Source organism: Perissodus microlepis, chromosome 9 (genome assembly GCF_051167445.1).
Source record: "Perissodus microlepis isolate ML-2025 ecotype Zambia chromosome 9, ASM5116744v1, whole genome shotgun sequence".
Lineage (NCBI taxonomy): Eukaryota > Metazoa > Chordata > Actinopteri > Cichliformes > Cichlidae > Perissodus > Perissodus microlepis.
In genome coordinates this window covers 29155849-29171805 of record NC_140469.1, presented here as the reverse complement: position 1 = coordinate 29171805, position 15957 = coordinate 29155849, and the positions used below count along the sequence as shown (strand labels likewise).

Sequence of the window (15957 nt, the reverse complement as noted above, 5' to 3'; positions counted from 1 at the left end):
TGCTTTTTAAGGTTAAAGCTGCACATTTTAAAACATGTCGGTGAACGCTCACTTTTCTGGTTGGTGTTGGTGGCTGGTGTCTAGGTCAGTGTGACTGAGGCCTAAGCTAGAGTTATGCTACGTAATTCAAATGACCAAAGCTAATAAAAGGCAATCTGAAAGAAAACATCCGATCATATAAAAAATAAATAAAGTTTTTCACAGGTCTCTCTACAGTCCCGTGAAAATGTAAGCACACTCTTGCTTCTTCTATAGGATTTAAGGGGTTTGGCATCAAACCAGGTGCATTTAATTAAATAACAGCTACATCTCAGACTCGACGGGCCTCAGTTAAAGGTTAAACGTTCAAGTTCACGACAGCAGAATTAGAAAAACACTGAACAACTATGCTAAAGCTCTATCTGAAGAAACCACAAGAATCTTTAGCAGATGAGACTAAAACACAACATACCAGCACAAACACCTCATACCAACTCCTCAGCACGGCGGTGGAGGTGTGAACATTTTGGCTTGTTCTGCAGCCACAGGCCCTGGGCACCTCACAGTCATCATCATCTGTCTGACAGATAAAGCTCAGCTGAAACAGAAGCTACTCAGCTTGGGTTCCAATGGAGCTGAAAACCTAACGTCAACGAACTGCATCCCACTGATTGGCCAGGGAGTGACATCATTGGATGAGTCACAAGAATCACACCTTCTGTTTTTGAAACCCGGCAACGAGAGAAACACTCCCAAACCAACACTTTGGTCCGACGACGAGGTGCAGATGTTTACCATCGAGCAGCTGGTACACCATCGCCTTGACGTCCTCCATTGTTGTGTTGTGTTTGTGTTGCATACTTCTGGGCTGCGTTGCTGTAACTACCTCATCCACACTGGGGTTGTACTTAATCGGAATAGAAAACAATGGAAACCGGGTACAGCAGAGTTGACTCGAGTTGTGCCCACCAGGGTAGGTGGAAGTGGAAAAGGGGCATAAGTGAGCTGTGCATAGAAAATATCAGCAAATTTAAATAAACTGAAGCAACGCTGTAAAGACGAGAGGGCCAAAGTACCTCCCCAACAACATGAGCGACAGCTAAATCACCTTTACTCCTTATTGCTGATAAAGTTGGTTCTGAAAGATACTGAATCATCTTGAGTTTATCTGCATGTGAGCTGGACATCAGGTGAAGACCGCTGATCAGAAACAACCTGCCAACGAGGCATTTAGTGACACCAGCACTGATTATCGGCGAGTTAGGGTGGCAGACAGTCACTACAGCCGTGACAGAGCGTTATTTTTGGTGAAGGTCGCGGCAGGTTAGTGTGTGAAAGCTCTTGGAGTCGTTTTTATTTGCCTGATTTATTTGTTGTTGCTTAACAAATAAAAACTACGGATTCAAACCGGCTGCTCTAAAGAAAGCTTTTGTCTCCTGAACCTGAGATACAAGTCTGAAACAAAACCAGCTTCTGTGTGAGAGTGTGTACGAGTGTGTGAGAGTGTGTGAGAGTGTGTACGAGTGTGTGAGAGTGTGTACGAGTGTGTGAGAGTGTGTGAGAGTGTGTGAGAGTGTGTGAGAGTGTGTACGAGTGTGTGAGAGTGTGTACGAGTGTGTACGAGTGTGTGAGAGTGTGTGAGAGTGTGTGAGAGTGTGTGAGAGTGTGGTTTTTTCCAGTTCTTCCTTCCTACAAGTTTCTGAATCTTGATAAAGAGCAGAGGGCGGTGTCACTGTGGCTGCATGATTCAGGAAGAGCTTACGTGTGTGTGTGTGTGTGTCCCCACTTCCTGTATGAGGTGTCACAAGGGCTGCATGGAGAAATGTGTGTGTGTGTCACTCTGTAGGCAGATCGTGAGTAATAAACCCTCACACACAGAAATTACTGAGTCACTGCAGTCAGCGCCTCTTTTTCTGTCTCGCCACCTAACAAGCTCTCACCTGCCCCTGGTATTCCCCCCTCGGCATCTTTACACACCACTGTCAGACCGACAGGATCGTTCTGCTGCCGCTTTGCTCAATAACGCCCGACCTTTGACCCCGGTGTTACACCTCTCAGCCTTTTGGCATGCGGAGAAGCGCCTGTAAGAGCTTTTTCTAGGCCACCACGACAACAAAAGACGCAGATAAAAGCGTGAGAGGTGAAGCTGAGTGGATGCTTCACTTGGATCGGTGCCCTGAAGACAAACATCTTTCAGCGCGCGCACACAAAGAGCGGAGCACGTCTGCAGTCGTCGCCGAAATGCAGAAACTAGCATGCGTGCACTTGTGTGTGTGCGGCTGCAGTGATGAAACAGCACTCACACAGTTTCTTACAACACGCAGAAATGCTTCAGAAGAGCTGCACAGAAACAGAAGCTATTCATTTAACATCCCTCAGGGATCATTTTCATTATTGATTAATTGTAATTACGCTAATAAATTAAGGAATCCATATGTGTCTGATTTACTTCACATTGACTGTTTCTGGAGAACATGTAAAAACGCACAACGTTAAACAACAGTTAGTGTCCATTATTAACGACGGGGTCAGCCATCAGCATCGTCAATGACAACAGCAGGGCTCTGCAGAGATGGTCGCCTCCTGTCAGCGTGGGTCTAACAGACGCCCCAGTCACACAGGCCTAGAGACTGATGGTGATGTGACCTGTACAGTTATTGTGTCCTTAAGAAAGTTTGCATAACATTAAAATGATTGTACTACCATTAAAACCCATCTTTTAACTATGTTTATTGTATAGTTTGTTTCTTTTATGGCGAATCAATTACACTCAAAGTGTTTATGTAGCGAGGTGGAGAGACACTTCTTATGAGAAGCTCAGGAAAACAACAATTCCAGAAATAATCATGATGTCATGTGTGTACGAAAAACACAGTAGGACTATTTTCTTCTTAAATGTCAGGCTGTCTGTCCCAGAAAATCACAACACTCCGACTTGTCTGCAAACACTCACCAACTACCTGCTGAGCCGCGTGAAACCATGAAAAGTGCAACACAGAGACCAACGTTGTGCCTTTTGAAATGAGTCATTGAAATGTGGTAAGCCACAACTTTTACTTTCAACATTAACGTTCTCTGTTTCCTGTTCACTGCTGCCTGAGTGCTTGCAGACAAGTCTGCGTCATCCATGCAAACAACAGGTAACTGCATCGATCTGCAAGCAGCGAAATAAATACAAGAAGGTTTTTGGTGCAGGTTCCTCTTATGACATGTTGCTGTTAGCTGTTTAGATATTAGCTGTTTGCCAGGATCAACTTTTATAACTGCCAATAAATAAGAAATTAAAACTAAAGAAGAGATGGAAGAAACACCCTTCAACCATGAGTGTTGATGTTTCACAGTCAGTGCACAAGGGGGAACTCTGAAGCTTCCCTGTCTGCAACATGTTATTGCAACTTATTATTATTATCGCATCAACTTTAAAAGCTGGTTGGGCTCTACAGTGCATTAGTGACCAATCAACTCACAAGGAGGTTGCAGCACAGTCTTTGCAACCTATTCCACCTAAAGACAGACAGAAACTTCTGGCAACCAGTTGGAGAAAAAGAGGGGTCTCCAACTCTGAGTCTGAGGTGTAAAATTAAAGAATGAACTTACATTTAGTAAATTTTCAGCTCGTTTAAACAGCTTATCAAGTAGTTTTAGTTGACTGTTAGTTTTTCAGCTTGAACTTCTTTAATTTAATTATAATTTCAGGGTTTTTTTTATTTAGCTGAGCTCACATTTACATGGACACTCTTTTTACTGCAGAAGTACCCCTGGGGTAATTGCAGGCCTACTCCTGGTAGAGAATCAATAGGGCCTTTATGTTATTTGTATTAGAGGAAAACTTGATACCTATACTGAATGATATTGGATTTTTATGTAGGTTTTAAATCTGATTTAGAGTCACTGTAATGTTCCTGCTGACACCATTGAACCAATACGGTGACAAAAGCTCTTTTATGGCATTTGTGGGACCAAATAGTGATTTTACCCTCTCATGCTTGTGCCTAAAAACACCTTCAATCTCACACTAACACAGCTATGACACTCCTGTAGCAACATTATTGGGTTTTTTCAATCTCGTCTAACTACTCCTGCAGAGTTTTTTATGAAATCTGTGTGGTTTATAATCACACATCGCTTCATGTGTTTCGGTGCTTTTAAGGATCCTTAACTGCACCCCGCGGTTTACTGAGAGATTCATATAAATGAATGAAATATTTGGAGCAGTACTTCTATATTGTACCATATTACACAGTTTTTCTTGGGTTTTTAATCTATTTTGCGGTCAAAGTAAAGTCCTTATAGGAGGTTAAGATTTGGTTGCCGCTGGTTTAGCACTCAAACATGACATTAACTACTGCACCTCTACAGCTGCATATTCTGACACTGGACTAATAGTTAAGGCAATGAGCAGGAGCTGTAACAGCTTTAGTATTTGAAATAAAGCCTTGCATGTCCACAGACTGATCTTAGGAGACTTGGCATGGTTGTTAAAATAGAGGGGGAGTTGTTGGAGCTCTGTGCTGCTTTAAATCTCATTTAAAATAGAGTTTGTGTAATAATACAATCTGATTTGCCTTCATATTTGTGTACTTTCTGACGTTTTAAACCTCTCAATGAAACACCAGCTTTATAGTTCTTCTGTGCCCACTGTACACTGTGCTGGTGTAATATTTCTGCACAGAATATTACTTCGTGTTTGTGTCTTCAGACTTACATGAACTGATTTCCTTTTAGAGTTTTATGGTATTTAAAATCCAATTTAGGGTCCTAATAGTGTCCTTGTAGTCACTCAGCAGTACTAATACAGTCTAATTTCATATGCTTGTCTCTTACCACACTTTCAGTCTCTTTTAACTGACACTGACGTGCGTCCATGACAGGTTTCTTTTAGTTTATTGTTTTAGTCATTCCAAAATATTCTAGCACATGCTCAGGGTTTCCTGTTGCACAAATGTGACATGTCTGGAGGGTGTGCACCACGTTCAGGTGTTTAGAGTAAACACATCTTAATCTACGTCGTGTTTTAATGCAGCTAACTTCATCTTTTTGGAGCTTTATAATGTTTTCAACCAAATTTTAGGGACAAATTGACGCCCCTATAGTCACTGGTGCTGTCAACCATAATGCAATGTAATTTTTCACATTTTTGTCCTTTATGACATTTAAAACACCAGAAACAGCTTATAGCGATGTTGTGGTACTTTATAGTATTTCCGTGCCCTGTAGTACCACTGTAATACTCGTGCATAAAGTATTAGTACATATTTGCGCCTTCGGGTCATCGCTTGATACTTTATGTTGTTTTATTCCAGCTAATTTAGTCCTGCTGAAGTTTTCTAGGGTAAAAATTATGTCTGTGTTATAGTTTAGCTGCTAAGAAGAATGACTTTAACTTAAAAAATCTAATTACCCTGAAAGGTGCCTTAATATTTTTGCAATTTATGATATTTTAAACCACTTGATTTAACACTGGATCATACCCAGGGCATTCCTGCAAAAAATTTTGTGCTTATTTGGGAGCTTATACAACACTTTGGTGGACTTCTGCGCCCCCTGAACTGGTGTAAAATCTCTGCAATAAAAATGACTTTATGTTTGTGTCTTCAGAGGGAAATAAACAGATGTTCCCAGAGTTTACGGTCCAATTTAGGGTCATAAAAATAATTATCCCTGCAGTCACTTCGCAGCTGCTGTAAATATAAATGCAATGTAATTTCGTGTTTTCGTCCTTGATGACATTGTCAGCTTACTGTTTGAGCACTTCATCGTGACTCTGTCGTTGCCAGCACATGTTCAGCGCTTCTTGAAGCACAGATTTCCCTGCAGAGTGGTCTCACGGTAGTTTGTGCTGTGTTTGGGAGCAGCTGCCTCTGCCTGACAGAGACTTAAAGGCGCTTTTCTTTGTGCTGTGTTTTTTGTTTTTACCCCCTAAAAGCTGCTGCTGTGACTGCAGCCCCCAGTCAGCTGTCAGTCAGTGTGACAGCAGGACAAACCAAAGTGTGCTCACCTCTCCAGCCGTCCTCCCCAGCGGCATCTTCTGCCAGGGGTCCGCCAGCTGAGCCAGAGGCATCTTCTTCTGCCCCTACTTTTCTTTCTTCTTCTGTTATTCCTCTTTTCTGCTGCTCGTACCTCCCTCGCTCCGGACGCTTTCTCTCCTGTTTCTCCTCGCTCTTATTCTTTAAAGAAAATGTTTGAAGGTAGTAGTCCACTTTCAGCGTCGGCAGGAACCGAACCGACCGACCAACCGACCGAACGGAGCCGAGCGAACAAGGGCTAATTCCGGATCTGCCGCGGCGCTGAGACCGCCCCTTCCTCCGGAGAGACGAAGAGGAGGAGGAGGGGGAGGAGGACGCCCTTTTTCGGAAACTGATTGACTTATCTCCGTTTCTCTCTACCTCCACCTCTCCCTCTCTCACTTCCGTTCTTTCCCAATATGGCGGCCGGTGTCGGCTTACCTGTCCGTCAGAGCGCTGCGTCACAACTACGTCACGACGACAGGCGGCATTCTCACTTAGGTAATAAAAGAGTGAACGAGCACGTATCTGAACTTATGAATAAACAGTCTGCGATTCATCACTCAGGCGGTGTTGTTTTGTTAATGATTATTTTTACCGATAAAGCCTAACAGTGTGGCGCCAAAGTGCCTCACACAATCACACAAAGTATGTAAAACGACCTTAAACGACCTGTAAATTAAGCCACGTGAACCCAAAACACGAAGCAGTAGCATAAAATACAAAATATTACCCCCCAAAATATGCAAAATTACTTTAAATTGTCGAACAAGGAGCTACATGACCACAAAACATAAAAAGTAGCACAAAATACAAAAAGTATCCCAAAGATATTCGAAATGACCACAAACTATCCAAAATAAGCCACGTAACCCCATAAAAACCCATCAAAGTACACAAAATACAAATAAAAAAACCTGCAAAATGATGACAATCCAACAATAATATGGCAAATTGCACCAAAAGATGTAAAATAAAGCAGCCAAATGTAAACAAAATAACCACAAACCTACTCTAAATGACAACAAAAGTCAAATATGCAAAATCAGTAAACACATACAAAGTGATACACCAGCAGCCGCAAAATGACTACAAAATGTCCAAAACAGTCACAAATGACCCAGACATGAAACAAATTACCATAAAAATATACAACATCTGCACAAAACCACCCTCAGAAATACTGAGACCACAAAAACCTGCTAAATGTCCACAAACAGCCCACAGCCCTATAGTTATTCCAACTATACTGTAGTGAACCACAAAATAAATAAACCACTAAAAAAAGCTCCAGGACAACATAAATGTGTGAAAACCTATGAAATGCCAAGTTACCAGAAAAAATTACAAATGAACACTGACCAAAACTATGCAGTGACCATAAACCACTCGAAATATACATATAATATAATATATTCTCACAAAAACGAGAAACACGAGCACAGAAAGGAAAATGACTTCTGAAGTACACAAAACGAGATCAAAAACTACACAATAACCAAAAACAAACAACACAAAGAACCTCATGAACGTACTCCTGGATGCACCGCATCGTTTCCTTAAAGCTGTGCGTCGCTACAAAATCCAGTTTTGAATACTTTTGTCATTTTTTCTGTTTTCTTCTGTGACAACTTTTCAGTGGTTTAAATTTACAGCATTTAATGTTTGTCGGAGTCGAGCATGAATTTCGTTCATAAAGCTTTAATAAAGCGACAATAGAAGGAATAAAAAAGTCCAGACATGTTCATTTTTATATTATGAAGCTGACAATAAACCAGCATAAAGCCGGGGGACAATTTTACTCTAATTAAAATGAAAATAAATAAATAAATAAATCTTTAGTTTTGAGCAGGTTTTCAGCCCGATAGTGACATCTAGTGGTTGAGGATGGAACAACTGAACACAGCTCATGGATTTCCTTTAGTTTCATCAACTATTGAGTCATATTTGAAGCATTACTTTGTAACCACATTTGACAGCTGAGCAATAAAATATGATTCAAACACAAACACGTTTCCACTTTGCTTTAAAGTCGTTTTATTTCACAACATTCAGTTTCCACCATTCAGACAGGTAAATAAGAAAGCTTTATATCTGTACAGGCTCAGATACAGTAAACTTTAAAGAACACAGAGGAAAGATCTTATAACAGACTCCTTTAAATTCATAAAGTGCCCAGAAAGTCTCAAATGTAGTGCATCCAGTTGCCAGCTTCAGTTTCCCCACACAAGTCCAGATGTTTGTCTCGTCAGTAGTCGAGTCAAGCAGCTCGATTATTATTATTTATTCATCTTTCAAAAGGGGCAGAAAAGGTCATTTTACTGTTTGGTTGGAAAAACCAACCATATCTATGAAAAACAAAACAAAAACCTATTCCTAAAAGATCCTGCAGACCTCAGTGTGCAGATAGTGAGAGGCCCTAAAGCATTGAGAGACTAAAGTCTTGCTTTCATCTTCAGCTTATAAACACATTTTTAGAGCCATTTTATGGTTACATACATTAATATTGTGTCCTTATCCTGGACACTGAACCTGCTTCAGATGAGGACTGCTCTGGAATGAAGCTCAGGCTGCGACTCCTCATTAAAAACAGTTACTACCAGAAAAATCCATCACATTTGCATTTCCCAAGTTTAAAGTCACACTTCTGAGGGAATATCTACACAAGTTTGGAACATTTAAAAGTCTCCTAAGGGTTTAAAATGCAGGATAAACATAGAGAAGGTTTCTAACGGACACGTTTCCATGTCAGATGTTGGGATTTGTGCGTTTACAGTGCAGCATGTACAGCATTATCCTGTCCAACACCTCTGGCTCCACCACGAATAATATCTCAGTTATACAGTAAACTATAAATAACACTGACAGGTTTCAAGGAAAAACTTCAAAGTCCCGTGAAGGTGCTGAGACCTAAAGTCAAGGGGGAAGGTGCTGAATGTGTGAGCGATAAAGGTTGAGTGTGTGGTCTGAGTCTAGCTGACAGACTTGAGCTTGGACCAGGGGTTTGTCCCGCGCACCTCCAGCAGCGGGTTGTTGGAGAAGATGTGGTTGCATAACTCCTCCAGCGGCGGCTCCGGGTCCGAGGTGGCGAACTGAGTCGCCTCCTCCACCTGCTTACGGATCTCGATGTCGATTTCCTGACGGGAGAGAAATCAGGTGCTGTAATCCCTGCAGCTGCCAACATTTAAAACGGTTTGAAGCTGTGAATGTATCACTGCTGTCTGGACGCTCTCACCTTGAACTCCTCTACAGACGCCATGTTGTGGCTGAGCATGCGCTCCTTCAGCATGGAGATGGGGTCGCTCTTACTGCGGACCTCCTGAATCTCCTCGCGGGTACGGTAGCTGCAGGAGGTCAAACCAAATTACTCAGAAAAATCACAACTCTCCCAGGGTCCGGTAAATCCAGACTTAGAAAGGTAACTCACCTGACACCTGGGTCACTCATGCTGTGTCCATGGTAACGGTAGGTCTGCAGCTCCATTATGATGGGACCCTGAAACACAAAGTGCTGCTTCACATCGATGCTCTGAAACATTGGAGCCTTTTAGAGATCCTACAGGAAACTCTCCACCACGAGAACCCTTCAAAATTAAAGCCTGTGGGTGTCCATGGACTTCTACCTTCACATGTATGAATAACTGAGTGCAGCACAGAGATTGTTATTTAATTTTTATTTAATTTAATTTTTTTTTTAAATCTAAACCCTCACCTTTCCAGCTCTGCAGTGATCTGCAGCAAACTGTGCAGCCTCTCTGACGCACAGGACATCCATCCCATCCACCTGCAGGAGAGCAGAGAGAAACCTGACCATTGGCACACCTCTAAGCACAGAGAAGCGACCCCTGCAGCGACCCCTGCAGCGACCCCTGCAGCGACCCCTGCAGCGACCCCTGCGTTCCAGTGTGTTTGTACGCAGTATCATACATGAGCATCAGACAGCTGTATGCATGCTCACACCTGCAACTGCCAGGACAGACTCTCAGCCTCTTCCTGTTATAGTCTGGGTCCAAACGGGCAGCGGCAGTGTACAGTCATCAGACACACTGCAGCCGCTGCCCAGGACCGGCACATTTACCCGCCATGTTTAACCTCGCCCTGCAGCTTTAATGTGTTAGTGTCTCACTCTGAGTCCAGGTATGAAGTCTCCCCTCTTGTAGTAGTCGGTGCTGGCTGCAGCTCTCTCCACTGATGTCCCCATGCCGTACTTGTTGTTCTCGCAGATGAAGATGCACGGCAGCTTCCACAGAGCGGCCATGTTGTAAGACTCAAAGAGCTGGCCCTGATTGGATCAGAGAGGAGTCACAAAGTGCTTTACAGAGGTATTAAAAGCACACAGCTGAACCACGTAAACAACGCAGAACTGCAGCCTCTCCAGCTCACTTTGAGACAGTCATGAGTTTAGTGATATTTCTTAAATGGATAAAAGAGAGTGAGGGTGAGATCACCCTTTCCTTATTCCAACTCCAACCTACAAGGACATATTTATTTATTTATTAATTTTTTAAAAATCTTACCTGATTGGCTGCTCCGTCTCCATAGAGCGTAACGCACACCTGGTTGTTGCCTTGGTACTGGCAGGCGAGAGCGATGCCTGCTCCCAAAGGTACCTGCACAGTTCACAGGTGAGTTACTGAAACTGTAACGAGTGTTTAACTATGGAGACGTGCAGGTGTGAGAGGCTTTTTAAATGTGCTCACCTGTGCGCCCACGATGCCGTTGCCTCCATAGAAATGTGGAGCGTACATGTGCATCGAGCCCCCTTTCCCTTTGGCCACGCCCCCTCTACGACCTGAGGAGCACAAATAAAAGTGAAGATGAGACTAAGATCCACTTCAGACGTGCACATGTTCAGACTGTAATACCTTCCTCTCGCTCTCACCTGTGAGCTCGGCGAGGATCTCTTTAAGAGAGACGCCGCGGGTGTACGTGTACCCGTGGGCGCGGTACGCAGTGATCAGGTGGTCCGAGGGGTTGATGGCGGCCTCGATGCCTGCAGCACACGCTTCCTGCAGGAGAAACCACATGTTCTGCATCTCACCACACACAAACTGATGTTTGTTTTGGTTTTGTCTAAATGTTCTTGCATGCACTGAGATTTGGATGCAATATAAATGAATTGTGTTCCTGGCCTGTAGGCGCTGATACCTGTCCGTCGTACAGGTGACAGAAGCCTCTGATGATCTTCTGCTTGTAGAGCTGGTCAGCTTTGAGCTCCATGCGCCTCACCGTCTGCATGGTGCGGTAATACTGCAGGCCCTGCTCCCTCGTCAGCTCTGCCTTCACCGGGGGGCCCTCCTCCAGGCGGTGCAGGTCGCATTTCTACACCAAAAACAAAAACACCAGAAACTGAAGAAAACCAAACCAAAGATTTTACATTTCTGGTCCACAATTGAGTGAAGTTTTAATTAACTACACAAATCCAGACCTGAACCAAAGATTAGCACATTTATTAATTTACTGCTGAATCCGTCAACAGTGCTGAACCTCCTGTAGTCTTTCAGGCCAGAATACAGATCCCTGAGTGGACTCGTGCTGATGATCATGACACTGAAACTATTGCTGATGTGATTTGATTCAGAGTTTGACAGCAGAATCAACTTTACAAATATAGCCATGATATTTTATCTGAAAGGACAGTTTGTGCATTAACCCTGATAAGTTTCATCTGGCCATCTTTATGTTACGTTCTTCTGAGCTACATTCAGTATCGACTAAGATGTTTAACAGATTGCAGTTTTATGGGGGTAAAAATTCCCTTCCTTCAGTCTGCGATTGCCATTAGTGATTCTCGTTTGTGCCCACCTTGATGTCAAAGGTCGCCTGGGGTGTGAAGTCAGCGAAGGAGCGGGAGACAACAACTCTGGCTCCCTGGAACACAAACACAATCAACAAACAGTGTTTCCATCACTGCAGCATCACAACACGACTTAAAGCGGTCACAGGTCTTCCACACTGAGCAGCGCGACGGCTGCCCTCCTCATCAGAGCAGGGGGAGGAGCGAGGCGGGGTTAGTGGGATCAGGTGGTTCACACACACACACACACACACACACTAACCTTCAGTAATCTGTGACACTGTGGAGGTCAGTAACAGGGAGGGAGAACAAACCCAGTCCAATAATGCACTGTGGTTTTTACTGAACAGGCCCTTCAACAGTCTGATAGACTCCTCTTTTGTCCTGCACCACGTGTGCACCGATGGACAGAGTTAATTAATAAAGGTAATTTAGTTCTTCAATAAGACCCTTAGAGGCATTTCTATGGTCTGATATTTTACAGACAAAACAATTACTCAAAGCTGTGCTCAGCTGCAGCCCTGCAAGCTGCAGACTTGCACATAACCATTGCTGCTTTTACTGTACACAGATCAGTCATGTTAACGTGCACAGTCACCTCTTCAGGTGAATGAAGAGGTGAAATATTTTGGTGAGGTTGCCCACGGGGAAAAAAAAATAAATAAATAAAAATAAAAAATTGGCAGCAGACCTGGTGCGGACGGGCCCAACGAGGAGCGCCAGTTTGTCCGGGATCATTTTAGCTCATGAAAGTATAATGTGCACGTAGGATTTAACACTTAAAGACCAAGAGAAAGAAATAGTTCTGATAAATCCATTAAAATGATAAATTTAAGTTTTCTAGGTAATTTTCTGACTTTTATAATCAAATGATCAAAGATATGGGACAGATTTATAGATCAGGAGGAGTTAGTAGAAGCCCTTGTTTGACAATTAACCCATAAAACAGTTACCCAATGGTCCCAGAGCCATTTAAAAACAAAGGAAAACACACTTCCCACAATTTATGGAATCATTTTGACTGGGAATGCACCAGTTATGAAATTCTGGAAACGTAACCATGTTTAAAATAAGAAACAGCTGATCAATTTTTTTTTTCCACCTCATTTTTGGGATCAAAGAAATCTCCCTGCTTTGCACTGCTCTGAGTGCAGCATTAACGAGACATGTCGGTGCATATAGGGTCATTTGTTCTTAATTCATACATATCCATCCATGCAGCAGCTCTGGTTAGGTTCCCCGGCCCTGTTAGTGAGCAGGCAGCAGACATGGAGGAAGCTTCACAAGTCCTTACTGGTCTGTCAGCACAGCTGCTAACTAACAGCGCAGACGCTGCTCTAGTACTGACTGCTGTTGGAGGCGGTTTAGGTGGAAGCCGCTGGGTCTGTGCAGAGGCGGGCGCCGCCGGCGATGTTAGATCAACAAACTCTGACAGGTCAGTCAGTAGCTGGGGAACAAAAGGAGCCAACCAATCAGACCAGAGCACAGAGCACGCCCAGTGGAGCTCTACAGGTGAGAGAGGAGCTGTAGCTAGACAGAGAGAGACATGACAGGTGGAGTCTAAAAAGATGACACACAGAGGGGACACAGACTGAAACCAGCCCAACGTGTTCACACAACACCTCGTATTTCACACAAGCACAACATCTGTAATCCCAGATTAATCACTTCAGCACCAGTAAAGCCATTTATGTAGATTAGAGGCTTTATAGCTGTTTTTTTAATCATTGTTAATGAATATCTTTGCAGCTTAAGAACAAATAAGAACATTTTATGAAACTGATTTTAAAATATGTTATTTTGCCTTTTTAAATGAACATTATCACGTATTACTTTGTTTATAATTTTACTCATTTTCTCTCTTCATTTAATTGATGCATTACTGTTCTTACAAGTCATTTTAATTTTATCATTTCAGGATTGATTTTTATTTTATTATTAATTTAATGTTATTAACAAACAACATTAATGATAAATGAACCCTGACATTTGTTATTTTGGCAGGTTTAAGATCATTTTTGTTTGTTTTTTTCGTAATGACTCAAAGTTGATTCACGGCTACCCAAATCTGGGGGAAGTGATACCTGTTTATTTAGGTGCTGAAAATTCAGCTTAATGTTGTACCAGTGTGAAATTAATGTTTTAGGAAATAAACAGCAAACAAATGTGGAATGAACGTGTTAAATGAAAAAAGACTCAAAGACTATAAAGAACTACAAACACTCCACACCAATGAGGAGAATCATTGCAAACACTACAGCGATTCTTTTAGCTGCACTTCAGTTAGCTCCCTGGGAACCACCACCACCACAGCAGAACGGAGCCTGCAGACAAACATCAGCAGCTGCTTACCTCAGACACTGTTTGGGCTCCCTAGGGTTCAGCCAACGGGGAGAGGTGGGAGAGGAGGGAGAGGGAGAGAAGCGAAAAATGAATGGGGAGTCTTTGAGTGAGTTTGTGTGTGAATAAAAACAGCAGGGAGGCCGGAGGGTAGGAGTGAGCACCAGCGGAAAAGGGAACTGGATTCCCACAGGCAAGCGTGAGACTCGACTGAGGCATTTTCAGCTTTTTCTTCATCTCATTCTGGATGATATGATTAGTAAAGCAGTGCCTGTAGGAAGCTTCTGTAAATGATGCACCACAACAAACACGGGACATGCTGCTGCCAGTCCTACTGACCCACAGGGAGGCGCTGATGTGTTTTAAACTGACCCAGCATCTCTTGATTGGCCCGATTTTGAACCACGAAGGAAGTCTAGCATCCTGTTTACATCTCATGTCATCTAAAAGTTTATATTTGAGCATGGGAAACTAAACGAAGTGTACTATGAAGCCATAGTAATGGCTTCTTTAGCCCATCATATATATAAAATTTTAAAGCATGTAACTGTGTCTACTTTCTCAAAACGTGCGCCATGCTCAAACGTTTTAGAGACAAACACTGGAGGTAGCACACCTGAGAGCAAAGTGAGAGGTTTACATTTGCATGATGCACTCACAGAAGCCCCTATACTGCATTTCAAATATGTTCCTAATATTTCGTTCGCCCGCCTTCCGTGTTTAAGCGCCCATGCTGGTCGGTATTGATCACATCAGCGCCTGCGTGGCAGTACAAGCTCTCCGTGCTGTGTGAGGAAGGCAGACCACCAATAACATATTCAGGGTTAGAGAGAGGTAAAGAGCTAGCACCCCGACTGTAGCCATGTCACTGCATTCATGCATGCTTCCTTCCAGTCAGCCAATCACATGAGAGCATGAATAACCCATTCTTTCACCGCAACATGCAAACTGCAAATAAGAACTCAAACCAGCCACCAGTGCTAATGTTAGCTCCCGCTAACAAGGTCAGCCCCCCTCCAAGCTAAACAGTACAAAGCGAGCTAATGGTTAGCGCGGACCGGCCCCGGCACACAACGTGGCCTCCGTGTCCACACCAACCCCCGAAAACTCACCGCATTCCTGCCGGTCATCCTGCACAGTGCGTTAGAGATAATGGCTAACATGGTTTTCATGCTACACACACGGAGACGACCGGAGCCCGGAGAGGATTAACGAAGGATGCTCCGTGTTAGCAGAAAACGGCGCCGACTCCCACAGTCCCACACAACATTGGTTCCGCTCAGTATTTATAGCTAGACGACAACTAGAGAGGCATGTTTACACCCCACTATTACGCTTAATCGCTAATCATTGTAATTTATTTTAACAAGTTAAACGTTAGTAATTAATTTTAAACTCTGGCTCGACCTGTAGCCTCCACTCAACGATAGATTAAATAAATAGTTCATTATTTTATTTTTTTGTTTGGGAAATTATTTTTTAATAACAGAGATTATTTTGAAAGCCAAAAATTTGGTTATTTTTCTTGCTTTGACCCTGTTCTGAGGTTTCCTTAGCTGTGCACTTTATAGATCATAGATGACAAACAGAAAATAAAAGTCATCAAAAAGCTAGCATTGGTTGTGTGGTGTGGTTATCTTTACCGGTAAGTAACATACATCAGGCCATTGTCACAAACATTATTTACTGCAAACCGAGAGGTTAAACATGTCAAAATAAGAAGCGCTGCTGTGTGTTAACAAGGCAAAGCTGCTGGTTTCTCATATTTACGTGGCAAAATTAACCAGTGATCGAGCGTCAGCTGTACAGAATGAAATAAAAACAAACACACAGGAAC

General features: G+C 43.0%; 2 protein-coding genes across 4 annotated transcripts in view; both read right to left on the bottom strand.

Annotated features, from left to right (window-relative positions):
• rps6ka3b (ribosomal protein S6 kinase A3b) overlaps nucleotides 1–6395 on the bottom strand; it is a 67116-nt gene extending 60721 nt beyond the window's left edge. The window contains exon 1 of the mRNA XM_084940021.1: nucleotides 5978–6395. Coding sequence (XP_084796147.1) covers nucleotides 5978–6040 — 63 coding nt within the window. The 5' untranslated portion in view covers nucleotides 6041–6395. The remainder of the gene's footprint in view (nucleotides 1–5977) is intronic.
• A 1609-nt stretch (nucleotides 6396–8004) lies between these two features.
• pdha1b (pyruvate dehydrogenase E1 subunit alpha 1b) lies at nucleotides 8005–15380 on the bottom strand. Of its 3 annotated transcripts, XM_084940140.1 has the most exons (13): nucleotides 15233–15380; nucleotides 14133–14153; nucleotides 13075–13227; nucleotides 11789–11854; nucleotides 11132–11305; nucleotides 10866–10992; nucleotides 10684–10775; nucleotides 10501–10593; nucleotides 10110–10265; nucleotides 9696–9767; nucleotides 9412–9479; nucleotides 9220–9328; nucleotides 8005–9121 (listed from the first exon to the last, which is right to left on the bottom strand). In XM_084940140.1, the coding sequence occupies exons 1-13, from the start codon at nucleotides 15290–15292 to the stop codon at nucleotides 8957–8959; spliced, it is 1356 nt and encodes a 451-aa protein (XP_084796266.1). In that variant the 5' UTR covers nucleotides 15293–15380; the 3' UTR covers nucleotides 8005–8956. The 3 variants fall into 3 exon arrangements, with proteins under 3 accessions (XP_084796266.1, XP_084796264.1, XP_084796265.1); XM_084940138.1 differs by lacking the exon at nucleotides 13075–13227 and having other exon boundaries at nucleotides 15233–15378; XM_084940139.1 differs by lacking the exons at nucleotides 13075–13227; nucleotides 14133–14153 and having other exon boundaries at nucleotides 15233–15378.
• Nucleotides 15381–15957: the final 577 nt, after the last annotated feature.

Excerpts from the sequence above, each read along its gene's own strand:
- pdha1b (XM_084940140.1), bottom strand. The coding sequence starts at position 15,292 with ATGAAAACCATGTTAGCCATTATCTCTAACGCACTGTGCAGGATGACC. Across the intron at positions 11,306-11,788 it reads AGGCGACCTTTGACATCAAG|AAATGCGACCTGCACCGCCT; the intron begins GTGGGCACAAAC and ends TTTTTGGTGTAG. Across the intron at positions 10,266-10,500 it reads GAGACGGAGCAGCCAATCAG|GGCCAGCTCTTTGAGTCTTA; the intron begins GTAAGATTTTTA and ends TGATCCAATCAG.